Below are 16068 nucleotides of genomic sequence, written 5' to 3' on the forward strand. Positions count from 1 at the left end.
ACAAAAATGTTAATATACACATAGTTGAAAGGAATTTTCTATTAACCTTGGAAAATTACATCTTTTATTAGTCAGCAAGGGCTGTAACTCAGAGGTTTCATAATTCCCCTCTCTAATTCTGAACAGCTAGTTGTGTACTTAACTTCAGGCACAACTACAAGCTTTCTCTATATGCAGCCAGTGAGCAGCCTTTTAAAATGTTACCACCACTAACTTGACTACTCTATCCTGGTCTACTCTGGTCTCATCAATATATTTCTATATCAGATTTATGCAAAATTTTTTGACAGAACCCTTTTAGGCTCCATACACTGTCTCAGTTCATTTTTTCAGTTCCTGCATTTGACTACACTAAAGTCACTGTCAGAATAAGTATCGTATGTTCAGTTTAAATTACATTTACCACTTATTTTAGTCCATGTTTTAAATTACTTTTGGAGACAAACCCTTAGTTTGTGAACTTTCTGTGACTGTGCAGTGTTTACAGAATGCAACTCAAATTTAATGGCATGCAAAGGCTATACTTACAATGCCATTAAACTCTAAATATATGATAACAAGATCCAATTGAGCCTGCTTGCTATTTGACTATTGTATTCAAATGACACGATCTTTTTAAAGAATCTATGTAAGATGTTATTTCTATTGTGCGATTACACTAAAAGCTACTGATACTCAAACCAATAACTAATGCAATATCTTTGTTCAACTCATAGAAAACAGAAGACATTTGAAAGGGATGCTTAAAATTAGGTTAACTTCCATATATATTAAAAATCTGAGTGGTAAAAGAAGATTGGTTTTCAATCCTGAATAGCGTTCTCATTCTGTCACTAACCTATCCTTGACCAATAAAAGCATACCATATACACAGCAATGTCACATGTAACGTTTATTAAACAAATGGGAATTCTATTAATGATTTAATTAATGGGAACAAATGGGAATTCTATTAATGATTTTTTAATGAAAAACCCAGAACATTATAAAGACAAACTGAAGCAATTTTCATGAGCTTGACCCACAAAAGTGCTACTGTGCTGAGGTTTCTTACTTTTTGTACAGAAACTCAAAAGCTCTGGGTGTTCATTTTTTTAGCTAGAAGATAATTCTACCTTTCTCATGGAAATTATCATATCAAAGAAGACTCACATATTGATCTTTGGCTCAGTCAATCAGTTCAAGAAAAAACAAAAGGAAAAAGAAAAGACACTTGATTTTCACATAATCACTAGTTTGGAAAAGAACCACTGGATCATCGAGTCCAATCATTTCTATCAATCACAAAACTATGCCCCTCAGCACCTCATCCACCTGCTTTTAAACACCTCCAGGGATGGTGACTCAACCACCTCCCTGGGCAGTTCCAGTGCCCAATGACCCTTTCCATGAAATATTTTTTCCTGATGTCCAGCCTGAACCTCCCCTGGTGGAGCTTGAAGCCATTCCCCCTCTTCCTGCCCGCTGTCACTTGGGAGAAGAGGCCAGCACCCTCCTCTCCACAACCTCCTTTCAGGTACTTGTAGAGAGCAATGAGGTCTCCCCTCAGCCTCCTCTTCTCCAGGATAAACAACTCCAGCTCTCTCAGCCGCTCATTGTAAGACCTGCTCTCTAGCAGTCCTGCAACATTCAGAAAGTCTAAGTTAGTTAAAGCTGATAAATCTTCTATATACTCTAGGCCTCTCAACAGTCATCTTGTTCTCCTTGCATCCTAATATAATTCCAAGGTCTGATTTTATTAGGTCCAACATCTATAATAAGTGGTTTACTGTTCAAAGTTCACCATTTTTATGGCAGGAATATTATAATAATGTTGTGGAAGAGGTTTTGGCCTACAGAAAACTGGAATGTCATGAAGTTTGAAAAGAGCTGCTACATTCTCAGTGATGATTGAACCTACTGGATAAGAACTAGACAAAAGAGCACATACCTTTCTAATAGTGCCACAGAATTTCTTTTGTGACAATGCATACTGTCTTACAAAGAGGCTGTTATTCTCACATTCGAGATTGCATATTTTCATCACTTTCTAAGCACTGTAGTCATAGCCCTTTACACCCCAGTCACTCTGCACCGATGTACACAAACTCTATTCTTCTTCTCATTCTTTACATATTCCCTTCTGCAATTCTAACATCTTATTAGGCTGTTACCTTCCTAATTAAACAAAATTTGATGTAAGTAGCCTCTTTTCCCCCATCGTTCTCAATACTATTATAGTTTGCATTTGTGAGAGCATCTATTATGGTGTCAGAAGTCCTTTGCTGCCGGTATGCTCAGTCTTCTATGCCTGCAAAGTGTCTGGGAGCCTCCTGAGGCAGAGGACATAGGCAAAGGTAGGAAAACCGAACATGAAACTTCGGATGCTGCCAAGAACAATTCAAATGTAAACTCAAAAAAAGCAGTCTAGGAAAAAGTGTACATTATAGACTTGCATTTTGAACTGAAACAAACCCTGCAGCAGTCTTGATTCAAATAAAAAGCCAGAAGACAGAAACACAGCAGCAACACTTATATCTAAGAAGGCAAAGACCACTTCAGACAGCTATGTGGTTCGGGCTCCTATCAACTAGATCTAATCATGTTCCCTTTTGGTGTGGGACTTTTAGGTTGCTCTTTGGAGACGTGCAAATCCAGCATTCTGAATTACCTTTGTGGAATGACATACCCAATTATCAGATAGCACAGTACAGAAGCTGTATGACCTCTCCAAATCTTCCTTTAATTTTTAATTCTTTGTATTTTGTGCAAAGCACAGCATGGTAGCTTTTAATATTCATGAAAGACATAATTTATACGAACTACGCCACATACATAAACTAATGTATTACAATAAACCAAAAAGCTCAGCATTAACATGAACTGCTGTTAGAGAAAAAAATTACTTATCTTTCCAGCCAACAGCTTCTCCTTATTGTTATTTTGTGTTTCAAATCACTACTTTGTGTGTCACAATTTCATAAGTGGAGGAACAGAATTTATCAAATTTGACCTGTACAAAGGCCTAGGTAGACTCAGAAGAGTTTTGTTTTTCCACGTATGTTGGAAACATATCTGCGAGCAAGACTCAGCATTACAGAAAGCAATTCTATAAGTAAATGTAGATGAGGCCTGGTGAAGAAAGGCCACACTACCCTGAAAACAGGGAAATATGGATAAACAGTGAAACCTACAATCCAGTGGTCTAACTTAAATAAATGTTTTTCAGTTAATAGCCAGTCAATAACCATGAAAATGTTTTATGTTCGTAACTAGAGGGCTAAGCTTCCTTCATACAATAAGCAGAAAACAAAGCTATAACACCCACATCCTTTACTCCATTTTGTATGCATAAAACAAGCAATGCACAATAATACATATCGTATTGTATCGCATCGTATCATATCATTCCAACTTTTCTTATACAACTTCTTTTGTAAAAGACTGATTCTGAATGTTTTCTGAAAAGGTCTTTACTGGCCACACTCAGAACTAGTAGCTTTTTTTCCCAGAGTAGTTTTCTTCTGCTATTCAGACACAATTTCTTCCAAACAGGAAGCTACATACAATTATCCTGATAATGTGTACAAAGTTAAAGATTTAAGAATAAATAAAATGTACACAAAGAAATTATCTTTTTACAATTTTCAATTTATCTTTAGATTCAGAGCACTGTGTATGATTCAGCCAGGAGAATCTAACTCAGATCTACTTTAATAATCATCCACTTCTGATTTCCTATGGCATATAGTAGCTAGAGACTTATTTTCAAATATTATACTCAAGACGGAATGAAATCTAGGTGTAGATTAAAAAACTTACCTTCAAAAACCCTGAAGGCTTTCTTGCAGCCTGGTAGAGGCCATTTTGCAGTATCTGAATTTTGAAAATTTTCTTTTAACTTCAAATATTCCATAGGGAAGCAAGATTTGGTATATTTGTTCAGTTCTACAAGAATTAATGGGAAAGAATGTCCACATCAGTGCTGTAAATGCATCAATGTATTTGCATACATTTATATGACAGAACAAAAATGACTTATATACTGTGTAATCTTTTTATGATTATAAGACCTCTTAAATTGTTTTAAATTCACATAAACCCAAGCATTTCCAGATATAGCAAGGAAAGTCCCACTATTCATCAAAACACAATGTTTTCATTCTGTTCCTCTGGAAAAAAAGGCATTTAGGAAAGATGATGTCAAATTCTATCAAAATGAAGTACACAATAAATGAGGCTATTCAACATATAAAGCTGTGATGACCTCTGTGAATGAAGGGACATCCTGAGAATTAATACCATAGTGAGTTCCTAATGTTTTTTGTTCAATAACATCACTCACTAAAGGCCAGTAATGCAAGGAGAGGGGAAGAGCCTAAACATTCTTTTTTAGATTTTTTTTTAAAACATTGTGGATTAACAGAAATTAAGAATACATTTGTAGAATGATCAATGACACATTGCAAGAGTTGACATAATTTATTGATCTTAAGAAATCATCAGCTTCTTGGGATATAACGTGGGGAAATACCTACATGGACTGTAATTCAAAACTGTCAAAACTATCCATAGCAATGCAATAATTGAAAACAATTTAAAAACTACATATTCCCAACACCAAAATGATCGCTTGTAACGGAGTTGCCAAGCTAGTAATTAAGGGACAAAACTTTAACCCCCTATTTTGGCCATTCAAGCCTCCATGGCTCCAGATAAATACTACCATAGTTCCTTCTGTACCTTAAAACAAAGAAAGGCCCCTTCAGAGATCTTTGAAAAGGCATTTGTATTACTATTTTACCTGGTTCATTGCAATTTTACATACTTTTTCAATAATTAATATTTTATGAAAGGATCAAATCTTTTTTTCTGGCAAATTTGGAAAAGCTAAGCTTTTTGTGAGCAGGTTCCAGAAAAAAAGAAAAAATTCCAGATGCCCTTTGGTTGCAGTAGCTTATTCCATGTAAGAGGATGGCAGTAGCAGATTTGAAGCAAAAAAAAAAAAAAGCTGGTCTTGTTCTACAAATTATCCTGTATTTCAACATGTCAAAATGCAGGTTGAATGAGGCTGCACAACACACACAGGTTACGGAAATCTCCAGATTCTTGTATCTTATTAGGTGAGGATTAGATCCAGAGAAATAGTCTCTGATGAGACCACCTCTCTCAGCATCAACAGAGAATATTTTAGTTTCCTCTGCAGGTCATAAAAATTGACTCAGTTCTTTCAACTTTATTGTCCAAATTCAAATACCGAAACCTCTGGTGAGGCACCTAACTCCTGTTTTTCAGAAAAGGCAGTGGTGCCAACTCTTACTAGGTTTTACAAGGTTGCCTGATTAGGCTTTTAATGAAAGACTGTTCCAGGCTGGCCAGGCCACCCATTTTTCTGTGCGTTATGCAACCCTTATTCTGCCACATGCCTGGACTTCCTGTGCACAGCCATCACACTGAATCTGCGTTTCTTTACAGCAGTGGATTTATAGCACGAGTGCCAGATTGTTCATTCTTGGAAACACTCAGCATGCATAAAATTTTACATGAATTGAAATGTAGAGGCCAGTCTGGCTCACTCTTTCCCCTGACAGGAGAAGCATTTAAAAGACAGAGTTACATGTAGTGGGTTGTTGCAATCAGATCAAAAGCGAGTGTCTCAAGTAAATTGCGGTCATCCTACCATCTGACCAGATGTGAGCTTATCCTAAAGGAAGAAGGGATTTTTAAGAAAGTCTCTAAGAAATACAGGAATGCCAGTGGAAAAGGCTCCCTTGATTGAGGCAACAGGACAGAGGAAGTACCCTCAGGGGTCAACACCCAGCTTAGTTGCTCTGGGTTAATCGCTGTTTTTCTTTATCATTGGTGAAAAACCGACCTGTTGGCCTTCACCTTTTCTTGACATGCTACATGCATCCTTCTGTTGCAGTTATGTTCAGTTTGCAAACCGGTATGAGCTAAACAGTGAACTTAATATCTACTTATATGTTTTCTTTTTGATATAACCTTGTAAAATAAAATGCAGTTATACAAAAGAAATGCTGCATAAAGGAACCAGAATAAATTATTGAGGGAAATAAGACACCCCAGCTGTAGCATTAGAGAACTATGTAAAAAATGCTAGCAACTTTGCTTTGCTGGCTGCACAAACTTACAGCAGCAGTGACTTTAGAATAACTTTTAAAAGGTTTAATAAATCTCTTGAGTAAAAAAATATTTACTACCATTTATGCTGGTCTGGCACCATCCATCTTCCTTACTGTGTTAATTTTACTAATTTGTCTAACGATACGATATTATCATCGATATTTCTTCATTGATTTAAAAGGTGCTCAATGTGTTATGCACTGGGAAAATACGCAATATTTTTCTTACTAACTATACAACAAAGAAAGAGAAAATGTAGCATATCTATTTTCAAATATATTGCTAAGTCAAGTATATATTGCTATATACTTAATAGTAATACACAAATTACTGCTGTAAGGCCATAGAGATTTCTCTCATCTGCAGTTGTTAATACTAAACACATCTCATACACTGTTATGGCTTTCTATTTACAGTAGACACATTATTTACATATTTATGATACTATTTATGCTTAAGCCACACAAATCCTTTTCTTCAAAGAAAAAAACCTACATACTTTTAAAATATTTTCACAGAACGGAGTAGGTTGGAAGGGATATCTTGAAATCAACTTGTCCAACCCACCCTGCTCAAGCATGTATTGTGCATTTCCACAGCTGGAGACTCCACAGCCTCTCTGGTGGTTTGACCACCCTCGCAGGAAAAAGTGTTTTCTTGTCTTCAAATGGAATTTCATGTTTTCCACTTACGCCTATGCCTGTCGTACCATCAGTGGATACCACTGAGAAGTGTCCGGATCCCTCTTTTTCATTATTTCCTGTCACGTATTTTTACACATTGTCTCTTAATTATTCAAAGGCTACAAATAACTCTGATAATATTTTACCAAAATGACAGTACTTTAAATGTATTTAAAAGTTTTGCAAACACATTTTAGCAAGCATCTGTATTCTCTCTTTGTGCTCTCCCAGCAGTATTTTACTGCAGTAAATCTATTAAATAGCTTCTTTAAAGTTTAAATAGCCCTAAAACAGCTAAAAGTCTCCATTGGTGAAACACGCTTCATCTGTACATCAAATCCAAAGCAGCATCAAACATTAAGCAAATGAAGTGAGAGCAGCTTGAAACCTCTATACAGTAGCCAGGCAGGATGATGAGGATGCTCAGCTGCAGCTTTCCAACCATTTTCTCTCTTGCAGTGCTGACATAGTCAGTCCCTGTCCAAGGCCACCAGCAGCTCTCCAGAGATCCATCCCGGGGCAATTAGTTTGTCTGAAAAATGCTTCCTTCCTGCCCAAATGACTTGTTATTTAGCCCAGTGAGTTCCTTGAACTGGACTGCCATCAAATCATACAAAGTTATGCCCATGCAGAGGAAGAGTCTGTACACAACCAGAAATAGGAGCTGGGCACCTTTGCTGATCAACATCAAATCATCCTTTAACCTGCACGCTAAACCTGCCATCATCACAGCACTCTCTCAGTTTGAAGAGGATTGCTGCAAGATCTCTGCACCATGCAAAAATAAGCAAACGCTCCTTCATGGATGAGAAATTTCCACTACTTCACGAGCTGTCTATGCACAGTTTTAAGTGCTGTAAAGGGCTCAGCTCCAGGTATCAGTGTAATTTTATCCATGGTGCTTGAATGTACCTTTTTAAGCTTCAGGCATGAAAGGCTGATTAATGCTGTTGCAGGCACCTCATCTACAGCAGTAAGTATTTACCCTCTCCTATCCCTTTACCAATTCGGACATCAGGTCCACCTTACCCACTATGTTTTCCTACTGCTAAAAGTCAGGAACACTAGATATGCGGGAGTAAGAGGCCAGAAGAGGAGAATTTAAAAACCAGACTAGTCAGGAGGGTTCTATAGTCCTGCCAGCCTTTATTTTCACTTGTAGCTAAATTAAAGCCATAAAACGAAGAAAATAACTTTTTTTTTGGTGTCATTAAGTTAATTTAAAAAAATTCTTACTGCTAGGGTATTTGGAGGAATTGTTTGTTATGTTCGGAGTTTGTGATTACTTATCAAGAGTAAACTAAAGAAATGCAAAATATCAGCACCTCACTTCAAAGATAAAGAAGTTTTAAAAGATGCATCCAGAACAGTTACTTGCCACTGAAGAAAGACTGCGTGGAACAGTCCTAGGAAGATTTAAATGCAAAAAACACCTTGCAAAGGATTAACATCACCAAACTGTGCTCTGCATGGATTTTGGATATGGCCCATTCCATATTATCATTTATTTATTTATTCCTGTTATGACTGTGTTTGGTTAGCAGGGTTTTACCATGCTTTTAACTATATATTTCATTACATACATTCAGGACAGAAATACAGAAGGAAAATTATAAATATTTTTCTGTACTGCAAGAACTTTAATTTTTATACCTGCTTGGAAAAAGACTCCAGTAATTGTAGTGCGACACAGTGGACATGGAGTGCTGGTTGGATTGTCTTTGGCAAGCCTCCTTAAGCAAGGTTCACAAAAGATGTGGTGGCATGGATAGCACTTGTAAGGATTGAAATAAACATCCAGGCACACTGCACAGAGACAGCTTTCCTTATCTCCTCTGAGTTCATGCTCATCATCTGTATGTAGGTTATCATTGGCAGTCTGCAAGAAGAAAAAGAAAACATCTCTTCACAGCTCAGCTCATAAATAAGTTGGATAAATCAATTGGCAGGAAGGTGACTTTATATAATGCATAAGAAGTTGGTACACAGTGGTGATATTCTTAATTTTTAATACAGGTTACTTTTAATAAAATGATGAAACATACTAATAAGACAGGAATGTCACAACAAGAACTCTGTGGGAAAGGAGAACAAAAATCATATAAGACAGTAAAAGAAGGAAATAACAAAACCAAAAAGGCTGCGTAAAACTGTATTATGATCAAATTTCTTCTTTAAAAACAAATTTTAACAATTTATTTGTAACTTTATTACAAAAATACTTGGTTACTTTGCCAAGAAAGGCAAAACAATATGGATTGTTCTGCCTTTGAAAGGTAAATTGTGAAGGGAACATTTCAGCAAGAATAACCCCTCACAGTTTAAAACAAGCCTCAACTTTATTACTACAATGCAGAATCTAAACCTTAGAGTAGAAAGTCAAGGAACCCCTTACATCTTTGGTAATTCCTTGGTTTTGCCAGCAAGCATGTTCTGTATTTCCTTGCACTGATATATCTGTACAGGACATAGTTGGACTTCCCAAATAGTGGACATGACATATAAGTGAAACAACTTGCGCATACTGCCAGTTTCCTGCTTTGCTCTGATAAGTACACAATGTGAGGAAATTAAACAAATGGCAACAAAGAAGATGACTTTTGGAGTCTCAGTAAGCAAGAGTCCTTTATCGGGCCTGGGCAACACGAGGGAGCGATCGCCATTGATGGCGTGCAGCGATACAAGAGTTGGAGACAGAATATTTCCCACTTACATGCATGTGTATAAATTCTCCTGGGAATCTTATGCATATCCTGTTACTTTCCAAGGACTAATTTTAATGTTATTATGAACTTCACACCAGTCAAAACTCTTGCTGAATTAGAGCTTTGGCTCCAGCTCTCTGCTTGACCTTGGCTTTAAGATAGGGAGAAACTCCAAACAGAGGTGATTACAGAAGAAGATACATCTGTTCAGCACATATCATACTGAACACGAGGCATTACCATCTTCAAAGAATGAACAGTGTCTGGAAAAAACTGCTTGAAAGTCTTACGAGGAGAGGCTGAGGGAGCTGGGGTTGTTAGCTTTGAGAAGAGGAGGCTGAGGGGAAACATTATTGCTCTCTATAACTACCTAAAAGGAGGTTGTAGAGAGGAGGGAGCTGGCCTCTTCTCCCAAGTGACAGAGGACGGGGGAAGGGAGAATGGCCAAGGCTCTGCCAAGGGAGGTTCAGGCCGGACATCAGAAAAAGGTGTTTTATGGAAAAGGTCATTGGGCACTGGAACAGGCTGTCCAGGGAGGTGGTTGAGTCACCTTCCCTGGAGGTGTTTAAGGCATGGGTGGACGAGGTGCTGAGGAGCACGGTTTAGTATTTGATAGGAATGGTTGGACTCGATCCGATGGGTCTTTTCCAACCTGGTGATTCTATGACTCTATGACTTTTTCTTTTCATCTCTATTGGAGCCACACAAGAGACACTGACTTTCCTCTATCTCTTCTATGCAACATCTCTGTTTCACAGCTACCAGAACTCAACATAGCCCTATATCCAAGAGAACCATCAGGAAGGAACCAAGGCAGAGGAAAGTGGCAGACACTGTTGAGTGTTAAAACTCTTCTCTCATGCCCATTTTTCTAAACTCCCTGATGATCTCAATTTGAGTGTCTTAATTCTAAGCTGCCTTGGAATATCAGTGACTTCTTGCAAGTTCCAGTATCCATACTTAATACCCTCATCCCCCTTGCTAAAGCACTGCTCTGTATCTACCTCACTGCTAGTCCTGCAATGCTAGATCTGCAAGTCCTTCCAGACGCCTATTACTGACTTTAAGCATACCTGTTGATGCATTCCTACCCAATAAATACTACTCTGTACTAGGGCAGATGCTTGATTTGCATCCAATTTTGACACTCCTAGGCCATGGCAGACAACCACTGCTTGATACTGACACACATTAATGACAGTTGTTGCTTTGCACCTCCTGTAGAGATGGGAGTCTCTAGATCTGTTTCAGATATAATTACATGTACGCCTTACTGGTTTGGATACCTGTTGTTTCTCATTATAGCCAGCCCTCTTCTACCTGGGATACAAAAAACTGCAAATAATAAATAAGCTCTAACAGTATGGGTACTATGTTTAAAAATACAAAGCAGAAGTACCCAAAATTCATTAGTTCCGGGTAAGTACTCATTCTGCCTGTCCAGCTCAATTGAAAGCAAAATGATTACTCCTAAGAAATGGAAGAAAGGTAAGAACCTTCAGAAGTTTCCATCTTCCCAAGTCACTTAGGAACTGCTAATACTGACTATATCACCTGATGGTAACCCCTGATACTTTACTGGCTGGCTGGCAGAATGATGACAACATGAAAAAAAAAAAGAGAGGAACAGAGGATCAACTTCTGCTTGAAAAGCCTATAAATAACATTAAATAACAAGGAGTATAACACAGTTCAGCTGGACTACACGGAAGTATTGAATTCAGTTCCACATTCAGAGAGAACACATGCATCAATGAATAACATGATATTTAATGTAAAATCTACCTGTAAATCACGTGAAAGGTCTATAACTAGTGCTTGTAGACACTAACAAGAAAAGAACCTATATGTATGCTATCAGTGAAAGGAGGTTGAGTAAAATCACTGAGTATGATTCAGTGATAAACCTAAATAAAACAAATGTAACATTTGCTCAAGACAGAAAACTATGAAAAAAACCTTGCAAATCCCTTCATATTCTGTTACACATTACATAGACTGGTTGGGAGGTGAAAAATTTCTTTCTGGCCTTGCATGCTTAAAGTAAAGGTGGATAAAACTGTAGCCTCCTTGTGGAGGCAACTACTACTCACTGCTCTGCTATATGAAGTACCTCAAAACGCCAACAGGGTGTGGGAGGATCAAAAAGCTACATATTCATCCTTATGAAACAGGAAGAAGACCTTATAGGCACATTGACATACCTTACATTTTGAAAGAGTGCAGTATGTATATTATCCTCTATTCTCTTGGTAGCTACTTGGTAATCTGTTCCATGCAATTTGTAAGCTGTACATAAATATATTACAATGACTTGGAGCTCTAAACCAGACTTCAAGCCTTCAGTTATACTATATAACCACAATCATGCCAAGTTTGGAAAAGTTTGAAAGAATGAATGTAGATCCTGTTCTGTACAGAAATGGATCAAAAAGAAAGAAATACTTCTTGGAAAAAACCCATCAGTGGGTTTAGCCTGATTTCACAGAATCACAGAATCACAGAATAACCAGGTTGGAAGAGACCCACCGGATCACCGAGTCCAACCGTTCCTACCAAACACTAAACCATTTCCAGCTGAAACGCAGCTTAAAGGAATGCCCTGTCTATCCAGCTGCCAGGTTGTCCCACAACAGCCTTTGAATCCATTAGCCAATTGTAACCAACCCTGACACCAGGGTTACAACCTCAGGTATTCTGGCTTCCTGAAAATTTCATAAAAATTGACAGCTACATTAAGCAGAGTGGCTGAAATGAGAACCATTGCTATAGGAAAGTCTGCAAGTGCTCTGTTGCTTTGAATAAAATTTCATAGAATCATAGAATAACCAGGTTGGAAGAGACCCACCAGATCATCGAGTCCAACCATTCCTATCGAACACTAAACCATGCCCCCTAGCACCTCGTCCACCCGTGCCTTAAACACCTCCAGGAAGGTGACTTAAACACCTCCAGGGAAGGTGGAGCTTGAGGCCATTCCCTCTTGTCCTGTCCCCCATCACTTGGGAGAAGAGGCCAGCACCCTCCTCTCTACAACCTCCTTTCAGGTAGTTGTAGAGAGCAATGAGGTCTCCCCTCAGCCTCCTCTTCTCCAGGCTAAACAACCCCAGCTCTCTCAGCCGCTCCTCATAAGGCCTGTTCTCCAGCCCCCTCACCAGCTTTGTTGCTCTTCTCTGGACTTGCTCCAGAGCCTCAACATCCTTCTTGTGGAGAGGGGCCCAGAACTGAACACAGGATTCGAGGAGCTAATTTCTGCAGATTAAATTGGTGACTTTTTATGGAGTTTCGCAAGTAAACTCACAAAACAAATTCAAGTCCAATTTTAAAATGCAGGAAAAATCCTACAAAAATTCTTTACTAGCTAAACAAGCAGAATTACTTCCAAATCAGGCCATGAGGTTTACCAAGGCTAGTATACCTTTGAGCACTCTGTTTTGATTGACTGGCATGATGTATGCAAATGGGCACTTTTTAAGGTGTTTCACAAACCTAAGCTTGAATACAAATTATAACAGGGCAGAGATGCCACTGCTCAAGGCACTGTAATAAGTCAACAATTCAGAAAAATCTGGCCAAGCCAACACGTTCAAAGTAGAGCAAAGCAGCCTACTACCTAGTCCCATGTCCCCTGTTCAGACCCTCTCTGCTGCATTTGGACTGGATAAATTGTACAAGGGTAAAGAGTTGAATGGCATTTTCTTCATTCTTCTTCAGGAGAAATTTTGCTTAAACCTAACTGAATTTTTTTTTATTCTATATCTATTAGGAGTAGCTGCTTTAGGCAGTGGAATTGTTCATCTTTTGTGACCAAGCGCTTTGTAGACCAAGGCTTCTAAGGTAACTACTGCTAGGACATATATACTTTTTGTATACGGGGCTCTAAAGAGATAACAATAAATCAATAGAACAAACAATGAAAGTGAAAATCAGAATATTCTCTACAGATATTTGCACTCTAACCTCATTAGCCACTTCCCAGCAAAAACAAATTGCTTATCTTCCTGCTTCTCAGAGAAGATATACTTCTTAACTCTCCTAATTCCCCTTGACCCTGTATTTGATTCATCAAAGGTTCTTTTGAGGTCATATTTATTCATAAGGGCAATGCTTTTCAGACCTGAGAAGACTTTTTGACTGTCCAAATGTTTATTTTTCTACCCTTTAGCAGTTTATAAATATGCTCTATTTCATATGTTTAATCAAATATATGTACACATTCTAACCTCTATCAATCTTGAATCTCTCTTTCCATCTTCAGGAAAAGACAATTACAATAGTAGGATTACAATTATTTCTTAATCCTGAATGATGTCATAATGAACAGCACAGACATGTTAAACTTCTTATCTAGTAAATTTTACCAAGTTATTTTGAATAGGCCATAGTGGAGAAAATTAAGTTTTTAATGTTTACTGTATCCAAATATTACAAACACTACAAAAAGAGCTAGGTCAATATTCTATGAGTTTATCATGCTCCTGCCCAAAGTAACTATCTAGTCTATTATTTTCGCATATAAGCACTTCACAAGTGCAATTCATCACTACTTGTCTGGTTAGCTGAATTCACCATCTCTAATATGCATTAAAATGTCTTGTACTTGCCTACTGTGTCTTCGTGCTATCACCAGCCTACTCAGCTATGATAACCTTATGAAGTTCTGCACAGCGCAGTTTGGACTTGATTAGGTGACTGCCTGTGCAAGTCATTAGAAGGTCTAAGTGTGCTAGCCAGAAATTAAAATGTATGCAGCAAAAATAGATAGCATGCAGAAAAGATTAACTAGAGATTAAAAACTGTGAACCAATATCCTGAAGATGAGATGCTCATAGAAAGCAAATTATATTACTTACGAACCCTAACGTGTGAGCTGGCACTAGTAATGTTTTGTTTTGTTCAGGTGCAACTAGGAGTTAGATAACTGATATGCATGGATACAGAGCTTTGCTTCGGTGCTTACATACACCGCCTGGAGCAGCTGTACTGGAAACTATTCTGTATGACTAGTGAACAAGAAGTCAACTACCCAGAGCCAAAGAATTACGCATTTCATTTAATCCTGGGATGTTTGCCTCTTTGATGAGGCCATTCACATCATTAGCAGAGCAGACACCTCACCAGTGAAAGGTGTAAGGAAATGAAAGTCCTGCTAATCCTATGGAGCCTTGTAAGACCAAAAAATTCTTCATGTATTGAATGCCAGAACACATAAACATAGAGTAAATGTGGACACAGAAAACAATTGGAAGAATATAGCTTGTGCTTGCCCAAAAGGAATGTATTCTCATGCTGCCTACACAGACTGCTTTTAAAGGTTCTCCTGAAGTTCTGTACAGGTTGTTACTGAGATTTCTTCTAGAATAATATGACCCAGTTTGAACATCCACGATTTAAAATTGGCATTGAAAACCAGAGAGAGCACAACAAAAACATATAGAAGCCTAAAATACATCCTACAACAGAAGGCGAAAGAATTCAATCAGCTTGATTTGGAAAAATTTATCACAAAAAGCAGTAATAAGATGTCACATCGTACAGGTGCAATTAACACTTCAAACTGAAAATAAGCCACGGATATTTGAACTGAGAACAACAAAAATTTACATGGATTATCAAAGTGATAAACTCTCCACCACTTGTAGGCCACACATGCAGACTATGTTTTCCAAAATTCTTAGTCTCACAGCCTGTAAATTAATGGAGTATATGTAAGACGCTGAGTGCAAAGTCTATGGGAGGCTATTTATCAGTGTATAAGTATTAAGAGACAGTACTAGGACTGAGACGGTTGGATTAATTCAGCACTCTATGGAACATAATACCCATCCTCATACGCTGGCACTTCACTGCAGGAGAATTAGGTTCAGTCTGCATTTTTCTTCTCTGGAATGCTGTTACATTAAAAAATACCAAGGCAATTTGACAATATCTGACTTTCATAGACCTAAAACTATTAAAAAGAAACAATAAAAACATGACTCACTCAAAATGAATCGAAAGTTTTACAGGGTGTATTTATTCAATCTAATTCCTTAAGGAACCTCATTCTTCTTACCCAAATTACCAAATAAATGGATGAACGTTATTTAGAGCTTTTTTTTTACACTTTCAGTTAGATTCATTGAGAGTTACAGAACTGTAATAACTCCCGTGGCCTGTCAATAACAAACATTATTTAATGTTAGTTAAATGTATTGCTAATATGATTTAAGTAAAAGGAAAATTTGAAGACATAACTAGAGTACCTTAAGAAAAATAAATTTATAAAATTACTTGATACATGGCAAGTTAAGCAATTTGTCTCACTGGAATATTTTTACTTTAGCAGATCCTTAGTCTCACTTATGTCAGGAGATAATGACTTATGTTGTGAAAAAGTGAAAAACAGAAATCAGAAAAACAGATAAAGGAGAAGAAAATGATCTAATCTCTTTTCTTTTTATTTCTGTACACACTTCACAGAACCAGAATAATGATTAACTTATTGTATTACTGATTCATACTCTTTTAATCAGGTTGAAACAGACCATATAGGTCTGAATACTCCTTGTGCTAAA

General features: G+C 37.6%; 1 protein-coding gene across 1 annotated transcript in view; it reads right to left on the reverse strand.

Moving 5' to 3' along the window:
• Positions 1 to 16068, reverse strand: part of RNF180 (ring finger protein 180) — a 61427-nt gene that overhangs the window by 12836 nt on the left and 32523 nt on the right. Inside the window, 2 exon segments of the mRNA XM_069879878.1 lie at positions 3802 to 3927; positions 8460 to 8685. Of these exon segments, the coding sequence (XP_069735979.1) occupies positions 3802 to 3927; positions 8460 to 8685 (352 nt within the window).

The sequence above is a fragment of the Phaenicophaeus curvirostris genome, chromosome Z, assembly GCF_032191515.1.
Source record: "Phaenicophaeus curvirostris isolate KB17595 chromosome Z, BPBGC_Pcur_1.0, whole genome shotgun sequence".
Classification (NCBI taxonomy): domain Eukaryota; kingdom Metazoa; phylum Chordata; class Aves; order Cuculiformes; family Cuculidae; genus Phaenicophaeus; species Phaenicophaeus curvirostris.